At 39.1% G+C, this 16,449-nt stretch overlaps 1 protein-coding gene and 1 long non-coding RNA gene across 4 annotated transcripts; one reads left to right on the top strand and one right to left on the bottom strand.

Annotated features, from left to right (window-relative positions):
• Nucleotides 1-344: 344 nt before the first annotated feature.
• On the bottom strand, nt 345-4,487 carry LOC144015990 (uncharacterized). Its single transcript, XR_013282821.1, has 3 exons — nt 4,363-4,487; nt 3,428-3,514; nt 345-809 (listed from the first exon to the last, which is right to left on the bottom strand). It is a non-coding gene; the product is annotated as an uncharacterized LOC144015990 (long non-coding RNA).
• Nucleotides 3,115-12,330, top strand: kras (v-Ki-ras2 Kirsten rat sarcoma viral oncogene homolog). 3 transcript variants are annotated; one of them, XM_077516546.1, is made up of 7 exons: nt 3,115-3,293; nt 3,391-3,714; nt 5,174-5,291; nt 6,012-6,190; nt 6,439-6,598; nt 8,194-8,318; nt 10,320-12,330. In XM_077516546.1, the coding sequence occupies exons 3-6, from the start codon at nt 5,181-5,183 to the stop codon at nt 8,311-8,313; spliced, it is 570 nt and encodes a 189-aa protein (XP_077372672.1). In that variant the 5' UTR covers nt 3,115-3,293; nt 3,391-3,714; nt 5,174-5,180; the 3' UTR covers nt 8,314-8,318; nt 10,320-12,330. The 3 variants fall into 3 exon arrangements, with proteins under 3 accessions (XP_077372672.1, XP_077372675.1, XP_077372674.1); XM_077516549.1 differs by lacking the exons at nt 8,194-8,318; nt 10,320-12,330 and adding an exon at nt 8,373-9,076 and having other exon boundaries at nt 3,116-3,293; XM_077516548.1 differs by lacking the exon at nt 8,194-8,318 and having other exon boundaries at nt 3,120-3,293.
• Nucleotides 12,331-16,449: the final 4,119 nt, after the last annotated feature.

Raw genomic sequence — 16,449 nt, forward strand, 5'->3', positions numbered from 1 at the left:
GTGAAAAGTACCACCCAGAAGCTGTCAGAGCTGCTCTCATGGACGATCTCAATCAAAAAGCAACAAAAGTGATGTAATTTTGTGTGTAATTTTTAAGTAAGCGAGGCCTTTTCAGTGAGAGGGAAAAAAATAAATCACAATATGTGGTCATTTTTTATTTGCTTGAAACCCTTTGTTGTTTAAGAATGGATCTTTAATAAATGCTTTTTTACATGAAATATAATAAGATACTTAGATGTTCAATCATTGGTTGAATAAAAAACACACACAAGCACATATTTTGTTCTTATTTAATATGGATTTATATATATATTGCATTTTTGTTATATAGTATGTCTGATTATGGCTCCATTTAAGTAGCCCATCCATTTTTTAGTCTATTTTAAATGTATGGTATAATGTACAAATAAATACCATCAAGCAGAATGTGTTTCCAAAACCACATGCCAAGGCACATTTTTTACATGATACAAACAAACAAATTCATGACACAACAACACCATACAAAAAGGTCACAAATACTGGATAGTGGATACATTTCTGAAATTCAGTCAGGCAGCACGACTTCCTTACAGTTCTGAAATTTGGGGTACAAATCTCATTTTTGACCATGCTGTGTGGAGTTGGCATGTTCCTGGGCTTGTGGGGGGTTTCTCTGGGTAAAGTTACATTCTTTAAAGTTTTAATGTAACTATGAATGTCTGTTTGTCACTGTGTGACCTGCAATTCTGGTGAGTGGTGTCCAGTCCAGGTGTACCCCGACCTTTCGTCAAAAGTCAGCTGGGATAGGCTCCACATCACCTGCAGTCCTAATGAGATTAAGAGATATAGAATATAGAAAATGGTTAGATGGATTAAGAAAGTAAACATTCAAAATCAGGAACATTAAAAGGATTTTTTTGTCAACATAAATTGCTTGGATTACTATAACCTGTGCAACTGTCTGGCATACACACAAAACTACTCAAGAGAAAATAAAGACAAATTTAAAATATATTTTAGGATGCTTGTGCACTCCATGCAACTAACAACCTGACAATTGCCACAATCTTTCCAACAAAGCTGAGATTGTTACTAGCTACTAGTCTCTGATTGGGCTCTGCCAATAATTGTGTTTTCTTCTTGAGATCCCATCTATCCAGTTTCTATATCGCTTGCCCACCCTCGGGTCACAGGTGAGCTCGAGCTGTACAGATGATGGATGGATGGATGGATGGATGGATGGGTGGATGGATGGATGGATGGATGGATGGATGGATGGATGGATGGATGGATGGATGGATGGATGGATGGATGGGAGAAAACTCATGTAAGCACATGGGGAATGTGCAAACTGACCATACAAAAAAAAGGTTGCAACAGAGCTCAAATGGGTGAAGCAGATCTACTACCCATGAACCCACTCTACTACCTAATTAAAAACGTTTTTGTGTTTCTTTTTTTCTTTTTTTTAAATTGTTTGGCTTTGATTACATTTTATGGTATGTATGCACCTTTCCCCACTTTCCACTGAAGGTTGCAATGTGACATAAACTACACACAAGAAAGCCTGAGCCAAGATTTCATTGTTTTTTGTTTTGTTCTGAAAGGTAGCCCCACCCGCTGAAGAAATATTTGTAATACTAAATTAGATATAAACACATGTATCCACATGTATGGATATTTGCAATTGGCAAGGGATGCTTTTGAGAACCTTATAAAATACAAAGTTACTGCCCCCTAGTGGCAAGTTTGAATAACTAATGGTATGCGAGAATGCCCAAAGAATGTGTTGTACTTCTGGACACGATTGTCAAACTAAGCCACTAAACACAGTTTTTGTCCCTGGCTAAACATGAAATTGCTTACTTCACAGGGTTCTCAATGGGGAAAACAGCAAGATTCAGCATTATACTTTCCCTGAGACTTGTTGTTGTACCAGGTGGAGTCCAATTTAATAGTTTAGCATGAGACAGAACATGCTGTGATTTCGAGTTTGAATGTATGCTTTGCATCAAAATATTAATACGTAATGCAACAATTGTTTATTCACAAATCTTACTTGCTGTATAAAAATAACTCAATTTAATTGATATATCATATTTTATATATGATTTAATGTTGCCCTGTGACGAGCTGGCGACCCGCAGTGAACCGTGCCTTTTGTCCATAATGACAAGCTCCAGCAGACCTTTGACCTCCAAGCCTGTACCTCAAATAAGGACAGCTGGCATAGAAAATGGATGGATAGATATTTTAAAGTAATTACATATAGTTTATAAATAAAACAAAGCTACAGTATTAAGTATATGATTGTTTTTTAAATAGTTAATTGTTATAAGACATGTTCAATGCGCGTGCATTTAATCTTTATAAATTGGGTTTGTTTTGTTTCTACCCCCCCCCCCACACACACACACCCGCACACACACAAATTGCTTTACTTGTAGAATTAAGTATATTTTGAGGCGATATTTGCAATAAAGTTAGTTTACGAGCCCGTATAGAAAAGTGATTGATGAAGGATCAATAGTATATTGATCTGCTGTATATGAAACAGATTTACTGCAGAACTCCGGGTATCACATATTTATTTAATTATTTATTTATTTATTTATTTATTATATATATATATATATATATATATATATATATATATATATATATATATATATATATATATATATATATATATATATATATATATATATATATATATATATATATATATATTTATTTAAAGTCAACATCAATAATGCCGAAAACAGTAGTCTCAATACATATGACAAACTATGGGTTCATGTTATGCTGGCGTGCTTTGCTCTTTGGGCTTGTCCAGCGTTTTGCTTTTGCTGTTTTTTTTTTTTTTTTTTTTTTTAAACAATAGATAAAAACTAGCGTAGTCGCAGCTGTAAACGTGCTCTATTTTAAGCCCACGTTGTTATTTTTTTACGCGTTGTGTAAAATGTGGCTGCGTGTATGCAAATCCATCGCGCAGGCGGGATCCGAGTGAACGCGCAGGAAAACTGACAAGGGCTTGCCAAATCACTTCCCTGCCTTGGAATGACGTCCAACCGGGACTTTGCAGTTATATTTAGAGCCTATATATAGTGGAGTCGCCCCCTAGACTTTGTTGACTGTGCAGCAGGACAGCAGCACGGCAGCAGTTTGTTCTGAAAGTCACACCACGTGACCTACATATTCACTTTATACTTTATACTTTATCTTTACATAAATATACAATTAGACCTCTGCCTTTTATAAAAACAAGCAGCAACATTTTTCTAACAACCAAGCCAACATTTCACGGAGGGGTAATAAAAGATATAATGTATATATTGTTATACATTAAGCATAACTAAATATATGACATTTGAATTAAAATGACATAACTGTTTTTTGTCGCGGTAGAAAGGTTCCAAAATGGGACGGGGCAAAGTGGACTCACCAGCGATGCTTTGTGGGTAAAGTGCGTCCCGGTATCCGCCCATATTCGCCAAAAGGAGGCCAACCTGAGCAGCTAGGCCGGCCGACGCTGGAACAAATGGAAAGTTCAATCGATTGATTTGCACACTTGTTTTTGCCCCTTCCCGCGTGCTTCTGACACCAAGCAGACAGGTTTGATGCGGGCCTTTCGTCGTGGAGCAGGCAATGCAGACATCGTGTGAAACGAGAGGACGATCAGCTTGACTCAATTTGTCGCCACTTCAGACGCGGAACTCCGTTCGTTTAAAGGTAACACAAATGGGGACAAGACACACATTTGACTTGTTTTACGTTTTATTGACATATCATACCAATGATCCTTACTGGTCGTTAAGTGTGGAAATAATGTTCTCTTTGTGCGGTGTTGTTAGTGAAGTAGGATCTCTTTTCATTGTAAACGCAAACTACGCCCAGTTGTGAACCGAATGTCGGCCCTGCAATGCAGCCCTTTAGGCTAGGTTGTCAATGGCGGCTTCAAACTTTGTACCATTTCACCCCGTCTAAACTCAATGAATGATTCTGATTTCCGAGCCGACCAGCTAAAGACTGTTGATTGTACGACTTGTTTTCGATAATGGCCATGCAAGCGAACGTCAATAATAGTTTTAAGGTCGCAGTTTAGCTTCAAAGCTAGCCTAGCTTTTAGCATACTGTAGCCTGGTTGTTCACCGGGTTCGGAGGTTTTCAGCCCCCCAACCTGGCAACCCAGCTGAATCCCACAGTACATTTAAATCTGATTCCTTTGGACGTTGAAACCCCGATTTGGGGTGCAGATTTGAGGTTTGACGAGTCACATCGGTTATAACAAAACAGCTGAGAACTGTTGTTATCATCTTAGCCCAGATCTAATGTGAGTAAATAATGTTGAGATTTGATAAGAATGTGAGAGGGCGTTACCTTAACAATGTACTGACACGAGTCCTGGATTATATAGGTGGCTGAAGTGTTTGGAATGTTCAATACCAATTGATTGAAGTTAATTCTGGTCATTTTGTAAAAGCGCTGCAATCACTGAAGTCATCACAGTAAACAGTATGCAGCGTCATCTTCTTCCCTCTGTGATTAGTATGGTGGAAGGGTATGATGTCAATGCAATGAATTTTATTTGTATTTATTTATCAGTACATCTCGTATGATGATTGCAGTTGCCTCTAAAGGCTTATGTTAGCCATCATGCTAATTTATTATACCAGTAAGTGTTTTTCTCAAGGCATTGGTTAGGAATGGCGTTTGCTTTCAGGACCCAAACTTACAAAAAGTATCACCATAATGTTATTGACACATAGCTACGATAAAGAAACCTATAATAATGAATGAATTTATTAGAACAAACAGGAATGAAAAAGCACTTTATGAAGGGTCTGCTCAATGATAACTTTACTCTGGTAAATTTGTGAAAGTTGTTCTATAAAGTGCAAAGTAAGCATGGTATTGCGTTATGCTTACATGAATCACTTTTTTTGGCAATGTCTAAAATGAAACAATTTCCTGCAAAGAATGACAAACCTACATTATCCAGCCTGACTGCCCGGAAAACGTACAACTTCAATACAGTGAACAACTGTCAACACATTCAGCATTGCAATTTGATTGTTGCTTTTCCTTCACAGTGAAATTCAGGGAAATTCAAACAACGTGATTATCTATGCAGGAAGGTAGCTAAGGTAACATTGGTTTCTGATGATATGCGTTTCTTTGGTGCCCCCAGGTGAATCATGACGGAATATAAGCTGGTTGTGGTGGGAGCTGGTGGCGTTGGCAAGAGCGCGCTTACCATTCAGCTCATCCAGAATCACTTTGTAGATGAATATGACCCCACCATTGAGGTATGTGTACACACAAAGATGCTTGTTCAGTGTGTGTATATATGTATTTTTGTTGCATGCCTATATCCACATTGTGTGTATTTTAGTATGGGGGACGAGCATTGAGAACGCATGTAAAAGTAGCTCTAACACGTTCTTCGAGTTTAAATGTTAAAGAAACCAAACAGGTTTTAAATGTCCTTGTCACTGCCTGCCAGCTTTCTTAAAGGCCACTCTCATTATGATGACAGTTAATTATTGATGTTATGTAAAGATGAGTGCTTTCGAAAAAATGTCATAACTATTTATTTCACTTAGTAGAGCTGTTTAAATTAGCTTATTTTTTCTGCATTTTTACTATATTGTATTGCTTAGTTTACCTTTTTTTTTTTTTTTATTTGTTCTGTATACGGAATCCTTGAAACTCCAAAATCATCACTTTTCAGGAGACCCCCAAAACCGCATGTTTGTTCAGTTGTTAACCTTACGTTGTCAAAGAAGGCAAGCCGTTTTCAACACTTTAGATTGGTCAAAATGTATACATGAATAACACCCAAAAAATGCGGACTCGCTAATGGTATAGATTTATGACAAAAACAAACAAACAAAAAAAACGCTTTTTCTATCCGACGCAATAGTGTAGATTAGACTTGCCTCGCTTGTTTTTTCTTTGTCACGTTGCAGTCACATTCTCCACCATTTTGTTGGCTTACTAACCCATTTGGTGGCCTCTGCTTTCAGGACTCTTACAGAAAGCAAGTGGTGATTGATGGGGAGACGTGTCTACTGGACATCCTGGACACTGCAGGTCAGGAGGAGTACAGCGCCATGAGAGATCAGTATATGAGGACAGGGGAGGGCTTCCTCTGTGTCTTTGCCATCAACAACACCAAGTCCTTTGAGGACATTCACCACTACAGGTGAGTTAAGTGGTGACCATACTGAAAAGGTTCGGGTATCCTTTAAAAAAGGGGTACTTGACTCATTGAGCCATTTTTAGCCGTAAATTTAATATTTTCCCAGAATAAATTTGGTAACTTCATTATTTTTTACGTACAATTAATACCATTAAATACTATTTTTTTCCACTTGCTATTGACTGGAGATGACATCACCTAAGTGGACAAAGCTTTTTACTGAACTAAAAGGTATCACTGTCAATGTCCAGAGAACAAATAAAGCGGGTGAAGGACTCCGAGGACGTCCCCATGGTGCTGGTGGGCAACAAGTGTGACCTCCCGTCCCGGACAGTGGACACCAAGCAGGCTCAGGACTTAGCACGGAGCTACGGCATTCCCTTCATCGAGACCTCAGCCAAAACCAGACAGGTATAGAAGTACAGGCATGAACATGAACATGTGTGCGCCCACACTTTTCAATGCATTTTATCCTGAACGGTTGTAGTTTTTCTACAAGTTTTCTCATATGTGTTCCTCCTCGCTTAGGTGTATTTCACAAGTTTGCGTTGTTTTATCACAGTGCTGCGAAAAATATTTGCCACCTACCTGATTTATATATTAAAAAAAAAAAAAAAAGCAGCATTTGTCACTCATAAAATGTTTGATCATCATCATCATTATCATACCAATCTTAATATTTCACAAAGACAACCCAAGTAAATATAAAGTCCAGTATTTTTCATTGTTCCGTTAATAAATTACAGCAAGTCATCCAGGTAGTGAAGTTTTGTCAGACCATCACACTTGACAAGATGTTTATTTTTGAAGCGATGTTATTTTTACACCACTTGAAACAGTCTGCACACCTTTTCAAAACGTTATGCATAAAATTTTCTCTGAAAGGTAATTGATTGTGGTTACTGCTACTGGGTGTTGGAATATTTTCCACAGGCTCATTGTTTTCATCTGATGAGGTTTCTGTCGTTTTTGGTGACTGAAGCAGTGAGCCACTTCCTTGCTTGGTTGTTGGTTTGTTCTGTTTTGGCGAAGTCAGTAATGCACTTTCATTCTCACATCAGTCACAACTGCCCTCCTCCCAAGTTTACCAATACTTCTTTTTTTCCTCCACAAGGTGATGCTGTTGCACGTAATACAATTTTGATACCTCTGACTTCCAACGCCTGCTTCGCCTTGGGTCGTCTGTCTTCCTTGTGGAGATTACTGGAACAGTGAATTTCCCTTATGGATGACTAAAGTCTAGCTATGTTCTGAGCAGGCAGAAAACGGACAAAACTTGAGTGATTTAAAACAAACAAACAAACTGTGATGCGCAGTAGTATGACACACATTTTGTATTGAGTGCCAATAGTGATGATGATTTATAGGTACTTAAAGAGGAAGTCCACCCCCCCTCCCAAAAATAAAAATAAAAAATGACTATAATGTTCTATGCAGCCCCTCGGTATTCTGATTATTATTGCGGTAGTGGAATAGTAGTTGAGCAGCAAAATCCAGCAGTTTTTAACGATATCAGAAGGCAGCCATTTTGCCACTTGCTGTCAAGTGAAAATGACATCACAGTTGCTCAGGTCTAATCACCGCTCAGCTTTGCGAAACAGGTGAGTGTGATTGGTCATTGCCTGAGCCATGACCAACTGTGATGTCGCCAGCAGGTGGTGAAATGGCCGCCTTCTGATATTGTTGAAAACTGCTGGATTTTGCAGCATAACTCGTATTCCACAAATGTAATATTAATCACAATGTCATGTTTAGACTAGGTCACATATAAAGTATTATTGTCAAGAATTTTTTTAAGGTTGACTTCCCCTTTAAATGGAAGACAGCCACAACCAGGAGGTAAGTTTTTATCGTAACTCTCATAGAACTTGTTGCCTGCTGGTTGGCCCACCTGAAGCCACTGGCCTGCGTTGTACCTTCCGTGTCGATAACGCTGTCTGAAGCTGTACAACGTTACCCCCTGTTGTATTGGTCACTACTGAGGGAAGTTGTGTCTCATGCTGCAGAGAGTGGAAGATGCCTTTTACACTCTGGTACGGGAGATCAGACAGTACCGCCTCAATAAACTCAGCAAGGAAGAAAAGACGCCACGCTGTGTCAAGCTTAAAAAGTGTGTTGTGATGTGAATGGGGTAAGTGTCAGCAGCCTCGCCCCATACCAGCTTTTCTGTGTTTGTACGTTCAAGCTGGATTGTGGAGACTGAGAGCAAGTGGTGTTGGATTCTCCATGCTAACGTGCAGATTTCTGCTGGGGCTGTGGTGAGGTGCTAACAAGCGCCGATGGATGATTTCTGTCTGCGTCTTTATCTCTGTGTCATGGCTTAATGTAATCAATCTAAAGTTGGTGTCACTCTGACTTGGTGGAGTCGAATTTTCTTCTTTCACACTTGTAAATTCCTGGTCCAATCTGGGGCACGCTGGTTTTTCAATCACTTCCACACGCTCACCGACCATCAGGTGTGCAATCTAATGACATTCCAAGCCACAATACATCCATCCATGTTCTACTGCTTATCTTGTTTACACTCACGGGTAACTTTTTTTTTTTGTTTTGTTTTTTGAGAGGATTTATACTCCTGGGACTGGTAACCTGTTTATCACAGGGCATGCATCGCTGAAGAGCCACTCAAATGTTTAGTGCATTGTAAAATGGGACAAAAAAAAACAAACAAAGTACACTATGGGATGTTGCTTAATGGAATATTATAAATACAAGAACTCAGAAGAAATATTTCTCAGGCTAAATTTTTACATGTAGTATAATTTAATATGCAAATATTGGGTACCTGGAGTTTAAAAAAAAAAAATCCCTAAAAATTAAGCACATATTCTTTTAGCGCCACTGTAACATAAGTGTTATAAAATAATTTTGTATAACCATATTTTCAATGTAAACATGACATCACTGTTCCAATGTTTATTACATCAAAGACATGACCTGTGTGAGGCTAATGAAAATGTTAGCAGCTCATTCTCTTAAAGTCCCAATAACTCCCAGTAGTGAATGTCCCTTTGTCCGAATTTTACATGCTGGTGCATCACCGTCAACGAAAGGCGGGTTTTCTTCACTAATTTTAGTGAGCAATCTTTTGCGCTCCGTTGCAAAGATTTGATATGCGTCTCTGCACATGGGGTGTGGTGCCATTCAAGGACAGTCCCTTCAATTCAATGGGATTACCATAAGGTGTAGCTCAGTTTGAGAGGGTAAGGAATGGATTATCGCTGCTCTAAATAATAAAATATGGTGCCAGTTATCAATTTTATTGATTCCTTGTTGTAGCTCTAATGGTAATACATGTGATCACCAGCAAATATACATAAAATACTCCTTGAACAAAAATAAGTCAAAGTAATTGTCTTTGTATTCTGCTATACAAAATATTGCTCCCGTTCCCGGGAACTTCACATAACTTTTGACTACTGTATGCCAGTTTTACATTGTTTTAGAATTTATATTAAACCACACACAGTTGGTTGGGTTGAAGAACACATGGCCTCCCCATTACCATCCCCAGCTTCAGGCCAAGCTTCTAGTGTGAAAGCATGTCAATACACTGAAAGGTTGTCTGGGCTCATAAGCCAACCTGGTTATTAATGGCGATTACACTGAATTTGGGACTTAATCGTTGGCTGAGATTTTTCCAGAAGGGATGTGTGTTGTGGCTGTGATGAGAAGCTGGCACACGTCTTGTGAGCGGAGGTTAAGCGTGTTTTGTTTTTGTGTTACTTTTACACAAATTTCTCTGGGTAATTCCCCTTCTGTCAACCTGACGTTATCACACAATGATTACATTATTCACACTGTTCTCACTGTTAAGTAGCTGCATTTACACTGAACTTGTTTATTCAGCCACAGAGATGCCGGTACTTTTCCGTGGGTTGTATGAGTCCTTGTTCACCGAATTGAACAGAAATCATCTTCTGCTGTTCCCACAGAAACGGCACACAATCCACAATAAATGCAATCAGTAGATTCTCATTGCTTGAAAGTAACTGCAGCTACTTTCTGTGATATCAGCAAGGAAGCGGTTGATCGTTCTATCTGACCATCAGCAATATTAAATTTGCCTTTGTTTTGTGTTTTTTGTGTATGATGTCACAACTTGTAACCTTCCTTTGCATTCTTCTTGCAGGGAGTCGACGATGCCTTTTACACGTTAGTACGAGAAATCCGCAAGCATAAGGAGAAGATGAGCAAGGAGGGCAAAAAGAAGAAAAAGAAGTCCAAGACAAAGTGCACACTCATGTGAATAATCAGTCCTTTTGCAGATAGACTTAAAAAAAAGAAACTATGTTGAACAGAAAAAGTAATACATTTTGTACATCACACTAAATTATTAGCCTCTTTCTCAACATACCCCCTGTAACAGATACTAAAGCTGACCCACTTTTTCTGCCTCCTTAGCTTTGTTTCTTCCTTCTTTCCTCTTAAGTGCCAGTTGCTCACACACATTGGTTTGATTTTTATGGATGATGTTGAAATACACACAAAAAAGCGGTTAGTAAACTGCGTCACAGCACATGCCTGTCAACCTTTTCCATGATTAATTAGCCCTTTTGGCAAAAGGTTGCATCATGGCATGCCAAAGAACGACTATTCATCCCTCAAATGTGCTGATGTCACTCATATGTATGCATGAAATCCTTCACTCTTCAAATGTTCTAACATCTTCTACTAGCTATTAATGATTTGTTTGTATCTTGTGGGGAGTGACTTCTTCACCTCCTTTGTTTCTTTTCCCTGCATGCATGCGTTTTGTTTCGGATGACATGCGCATATGCGTATATTGGATGGGCAGCGTTCAATGATGTTTGCGTTGTTGTTTGTACATGACTACGATTCTCCTGTGCTTTATTTGCCGGGTTTTACACGTCCACAAAAGTAACATCCTATTTCGTATTTGCTGTTTTTGTTTATACTTTAAAAGGTCTGACTATAGGATTCTTTTTTTTTTTTTCTCTCTCTCTCTTCTCGTTACAATCAAAAGGCAAACATTTTAATGTATAGTGCCTCATTGGTTTTAGGTCAAATGAGGCTTTGCATTCCACTAGTATACCCTCCTCTCAGACCGAAAGCTGATACATGACATTATTAAAAGCAACCAGGCAGTATGATGCAGCTTTCGTACATGCTTCTTCTAGTAGTTTAAAAAAAAATAAAAAATAAAAAAATAAAATTTAATCCCCTCAAGTGTTGCTCAAGATTTCAGGCTATTTTTGGATATAAATCATCCAGCAAACTAATTAATTTTTCACTTTCTGTGACAGAGTCATGTATTGCCTTGATATAACCGATACTTGTAAATGAGACACAAATTAGCATAAAATTCCCTTTCTCCCAGGCAAAATTGTTTGAAATTACTTTTTAAAAAGAAGAAAGTCTGAAATTCTCTTGTGGGTCAGCTTGTTTGCATTTCCATGTTTATCTTTTTCGGTTAGAAGCTGATTACTTTAAGGAGATGAATCTGCCTTCCATGTTTGCATCAGATGCTGTGTTAGATGGCAGAGAAAGCCAAGACATGTTTGGAATGTCTGCATATAATTCAAACATGCGCAGGAGGCTGTTTGAACATTTCACACTTTCAATAAGATATTTTCTTCCACTGTTGTTTTGATTCTTTATTGCAAAAACAAAAAACAGATTTAATGACTGTGCCCTGTTGAAAGTCTTTCACAATCAGTGTTTTGCTGGTTAAAAGTTAGCTCGTATTTGCCAACACGGCACAGGCCACGGAGGGTTTACAATTTCTGACCACTGGGGGTCAGGCTAGACATTTTGAAGTTTGTTAAAGGTTGTCTTTCACCAAGTTTGTGTTTTGTTTTGATCTCTAATTGCGTGCCAACAGCTGATTTTATTTCTCACATGAATCACTTAAACCTTGATCATATGTTAACAACCTTTGTATAGTTGTGATACTGAAAGGTGCATATTTTGTAAATTGCTGTGTGTCTTGCAGAATGTTGCTTTAATGGACTTTGTCTGCGCTTAGTGTGTGACTAGTGTGTCTGTGTCCAGGGTTAGGGAAGTGAATGAATGGCCACTTTGCAACATGTCGAGTGGTGATCTGATTTCAAATGCGTCTATTTTTTTGCCATGAATCTCACCACTCCTATTTAATGTGTATTAAAGAACATCAAAAGGAAGCTGACTCTTTTTTTTCTTTTTTTTTTAAGGTGTTGAATTATACAGTATAACAACCGTAGGCATTGGACCAGCTTGGCTAGAAATGAAAAGGAAATAAACAGTTGTCAAGCATCAGCTCAACTCTGGAATGAACTCTCTTTTACCCTGAGATTTGCTTTAAAAAAGGTCATCCAATTTGCCGGAGTCTCATATTCTATTGCTTATGACTAAATAACGTATGAAAAAAAAATACTTGGGAATGCAGTATTCTAATGCCAAATGCAAGCGCTAAAAAATGATTTTGTACTATCGTGTTAAGCCAGCAGGGGGCAATGTCTATGCAGTCCCGTTAGACACAAAATGAATCTGTAACAAAAAATTAACCACCATTAACTCAGTTTTAATTCAAAGTATGAATTCTCATGTCTTGAGATGTGAGCAACAGAGGTGGGGCACACCCTGCATCATCAGTCAATCAAGACACACAAAGACCGACTGTGGGAGGATGCAAACCCCACGCAGAAACACTCAAAGTGATCTGAACGATGATCTCCCCCGAACCTTCTTACCGTGAAGCCGCATTGCTATCACCACTCTAGTTTACTTTTCCGACTAATCTTCGGCGAACGACCAATGAGCAGCAGAAAAATAAAAAAAACACCTTCACCCCAGGGACTCGCTCGTTCTCCTGGGGGACTTCAATGCTCTCCTAGGCAATGGCAGTGACAGGCAAGCCCATATTGTGAGGGTCTGCCTGTTCCGCTGAGAATGTCTGGCAGAGTCCCTCTACCAAGGAGAACAGTGTTGCCATGGCGACCACAGACCCCTCTACCTTAGTACTATTATTTAGCTCACATTTATTGGCATGGCTTCGGACCATGTCTTTGTTGGTTAACAAATGCATATTGACAACTGTCAATTCATATTTACATTGTAAAAATAGTAATGCCACTGGCATTTTCTTCATCCTTAAGCCATGAAGGTAAAGCTTTACTGGAAATAATTATAAAAATATGAAAAGGCCACTTGAGAAAAAAGTAGCCAAATCCCTAATTCATGTAAATTGTTGGAGAGGTAAAATGTAATTAGCCATTAGAGCAGGAGTATCAAACATACGGCCCATGGGCCAGAAACGGCCCGTCAGGGGGTCCAATCTGGCCCGTGAAGGTAGAACGCAAACTGCGGACATTTTATTTTATTTTTTTAAACTAAAATTAACTGCTGTTGCTAATTTAGTCGACTAGAGGGCGCACTTATGACATTCTGAAATTTAGCTGTTACCCAGAATTTAATGCAAAAAAGTTCCGTTCATTTTTGTGAATAAAATCCAAATACGCGGTAAAATAATAATAAATGGAAATATTTTCAGAATGTACTTGTAATTATATCCCAGTACTCCAATTTGTTTACCCAGATTAGTAAAACAATACATCCCACTTTATTCAGCAGTTGGACCAATCAATGAGATGGAATCTATACTTAAGTCATTGAATCCATAATTTCACTTTGTTGGGACTTTTCCCTAATAAAATAAACACAACATAAAGTTTCCTTGCACGTGACATTGTTGGCTCTTGTTTCAATCCCATCCACCAACAAAGTGTTCAAAGGATCAGCTCTGTTTAGTCACATTTGATGAAAGGGAACGTCATGTTGCTTCAAAGATGAGATATTTTTTCCGACACATTTCTAAGACGTAAATGTCAAGCAGATTGTGAGCAGAGGCAGTGAACACGCTTCAAACACATGCGTGCTCATGCGTCTATATCCTCACAGAGTTGCCATAATTAGGTTGACAGGTTTGGCTTAGAACCATCTTGTCCAATGTTATTGTTAGACATGTTCATTGACATTGCTATTAAAGTGATCTTATATTAAATCTTTGGTTTGTATTGTATGAAAGCTAACGATGAAAGCTTAATCATTTAAAAGGGAAGTCAACTAAAAAAATATTATTTACAGTATGCGTCTTCACTAGTCTAAACATGGCATCCTGCACTTTTGGGATGCCATTTTCAGTTGACAAGTGTCAAAATGGCCGCGTCTTGAGATTCATATAATCAGAAGTATTTTGCTGCTTAATTCATATTCCACAACACGAAATTAATCAGAATGTCGTGTTTAGATTAATGGGGCTGTATAGAAGCTACCGGGGCTGGGTGGAGGGCGGGGCACATCACAAATGTACATGCATGCACTCACAAGCAATATGAACGCTGTTTACCCCCCCCCCCCCCCCCCCCCAAAAAAAAATCTTTACAATAGCCTTATTTGACCATTTATGACAAACATATTCTAATTAATAGATTAATACCTTAGCTGTTCACAGTAGGTCGGCCTACATGTCCTGCAAGCCTTTGACCAATAATTTTCAGACTGGATTCATTTTCAAATTCCTCGCCCCTGTCTGTGGATGTGACGTCATGTGCGTATTGTGTATATGGAGGCGAGTGTGTGCAGTTATAATATATAGTGTTCCCTCGCTATATTGCGTTTCACTCTTCGCCGTCTCGCGTATTTTTTTTTGCAATTCTGCATGCATTTTTTTATATTTTTTATTTTTTTACAGTAATGTAAAATTTATGAAGGTTTGAACATTGAGAATGTTTAAACAAGAAAGAAATGTGAAAAAAAGTAAATGTCTCGATGAAAAAAGTGTATAAACTGTGGTGAGGAGTTTTAGAGCCTTAAATGTTTATAGTAAATGTAAAACATAAAGATAGCTATTTCACGGATTTCATTAATTGCGGGTATTTTTTGGAACGTAACCCCAACAGAAAACAAGGGAGCACAAAATACAAAAAAAAAGTGTGTGTCATTTCATTTTTCGTCAACAGGTGGCAGTAAAGATTCTAAATTGTATTTTCAGCGTTCAACTTTAACCCCGGGTTTTCACCGGATGCGGTTGCAGTGCGGTTACGGTGCGGTGCGTCTTGACTGCGTGCTCCGGACGGGTCAATTTTTTTGTCAATCCACACCGGCTCCGCACAGCTGCGGTCCGGCAGCTCCGTCGCCGCCCACTTCCCAACGTGTCTCGCGGGACCGCGCGCGCGCGATCATGTGGCATTTCACAACGACAAACATACAGAAAGTCTGTGCTCAACAGAGAAGCAGAAAGAGAGCTGGACTTCTTTTGATTTAACCTTTTCTTCTTCTTCTGCTATGAGATTCCATGCAGCATCCTTTTTTTGGTTGTCCTTGTAAAGTATATTAATAACGAGAGTCGGGTCAGTGCGGGTCCACTCTTTATTTCTGTCTTCCGCGTCCGGCTGCCGCTCAGTACGGCAAGCGAGACGGGCACAACAAGCAATCGCGAACATCAAACTCACAATACATTACAGTCCTTATAAAAAGGATGTGCCGTGTCATATATTATTTTGTGGTTTTCCACCTCCAATATAAACCTCTCCTCGTCCATGTTCGCTGGTGTCTAAACCGTGAATGAGCACATGGCCCGGCGACGCCCACGTCACGTTTTGCTGAAAAACTTGCGAAATAGGAGCTGGCGAGTGTTTTATTCTGAAAGGTAACCGGAAATTTATTTTGAAACTGCCTCGGTCTTCCTGTCCCGCTCGATGTGTTTTGTGCTAGCTTGCCATTTGCCGGACGCCGCAGCGGTAGGCCTCCGGCAAAAATAGAAAATAGGTCTATCCTTGCGGAAGGCTTGCGGCACGCCGCAGGCCTTCCGCAGTCGACACGCAACGCACCCGCAAGCGGTGTAAACTGCACCATTTGAATGAATGGAATCTAATTGCTTGCGTCGCCGGACCGCACCGCAACCCCACCGCAACCGCACCGCAACCGCAACCGGTGAAAACCCGGGGTAAGTGTGCACGAACGGGTATGCTGAACATAGACACATTTAATTAATTAATTTTTAATATACTGTAAGTTCTGTACTGTATAGTTCAACACAGCCTGTTAAAAATGGATACATATGGTAACAAAACAAAACAAAACAAAACAAAACAAAACAAAACAAAACAAAACAAAACAAAACAAAACAAAAGAGCTCTCAAACTTCGAGGGTGCTTGGATTCACTTTAGTGGTGCTTCATTGCCCCCCAAAATGGGCTAGAAATGCATATGTTCCTCGCCAAGCTCTTTCAACCATACCTTGTCATCCTGGAACAGAATCG

This window comes from Festucalex cinctus, chromosome 3 (genome assembly GCF_051991245.1).
Source record: "Festucalex cinctus isolate MCC-2025b chromosome 3, RoL_Fcin_1.0, whole genome shotgun sequence".
NCBI lineage: Eukaryota > Metazoa > Chordata > Actinopteri > Syngnathiformes > Syngnathidae > Festucalex > Festucalex cinctus.

What these genes read in the sequence shown, in the direction of transcription:
- kras (XM_077516546.1), top strand. Translation starts at nt 5,181, where the DNA reads ATGACGGAATATAAGCTGGTTGTGGTGGGAGCTGGTGGCGTTGGCAAG. An exon ending in AATATGACCCCACCATTGAG is followed by an intron (nt 5,292 to 6,011) that starts GTATGTGTACAC and finishes CTCTGCTTTCAG; the next exon opens with GACTCTTACAGAAAGCAAGT. An exon ending in CCTCAGCCAAAACCAGACAG is followed by an intron (nt 6,599 to 8,193) that starts GTATAGAAGTAC and finishes CTCATGCTGCAG; the next exon opens with AGAGTGGAAGATGCCTTTTA.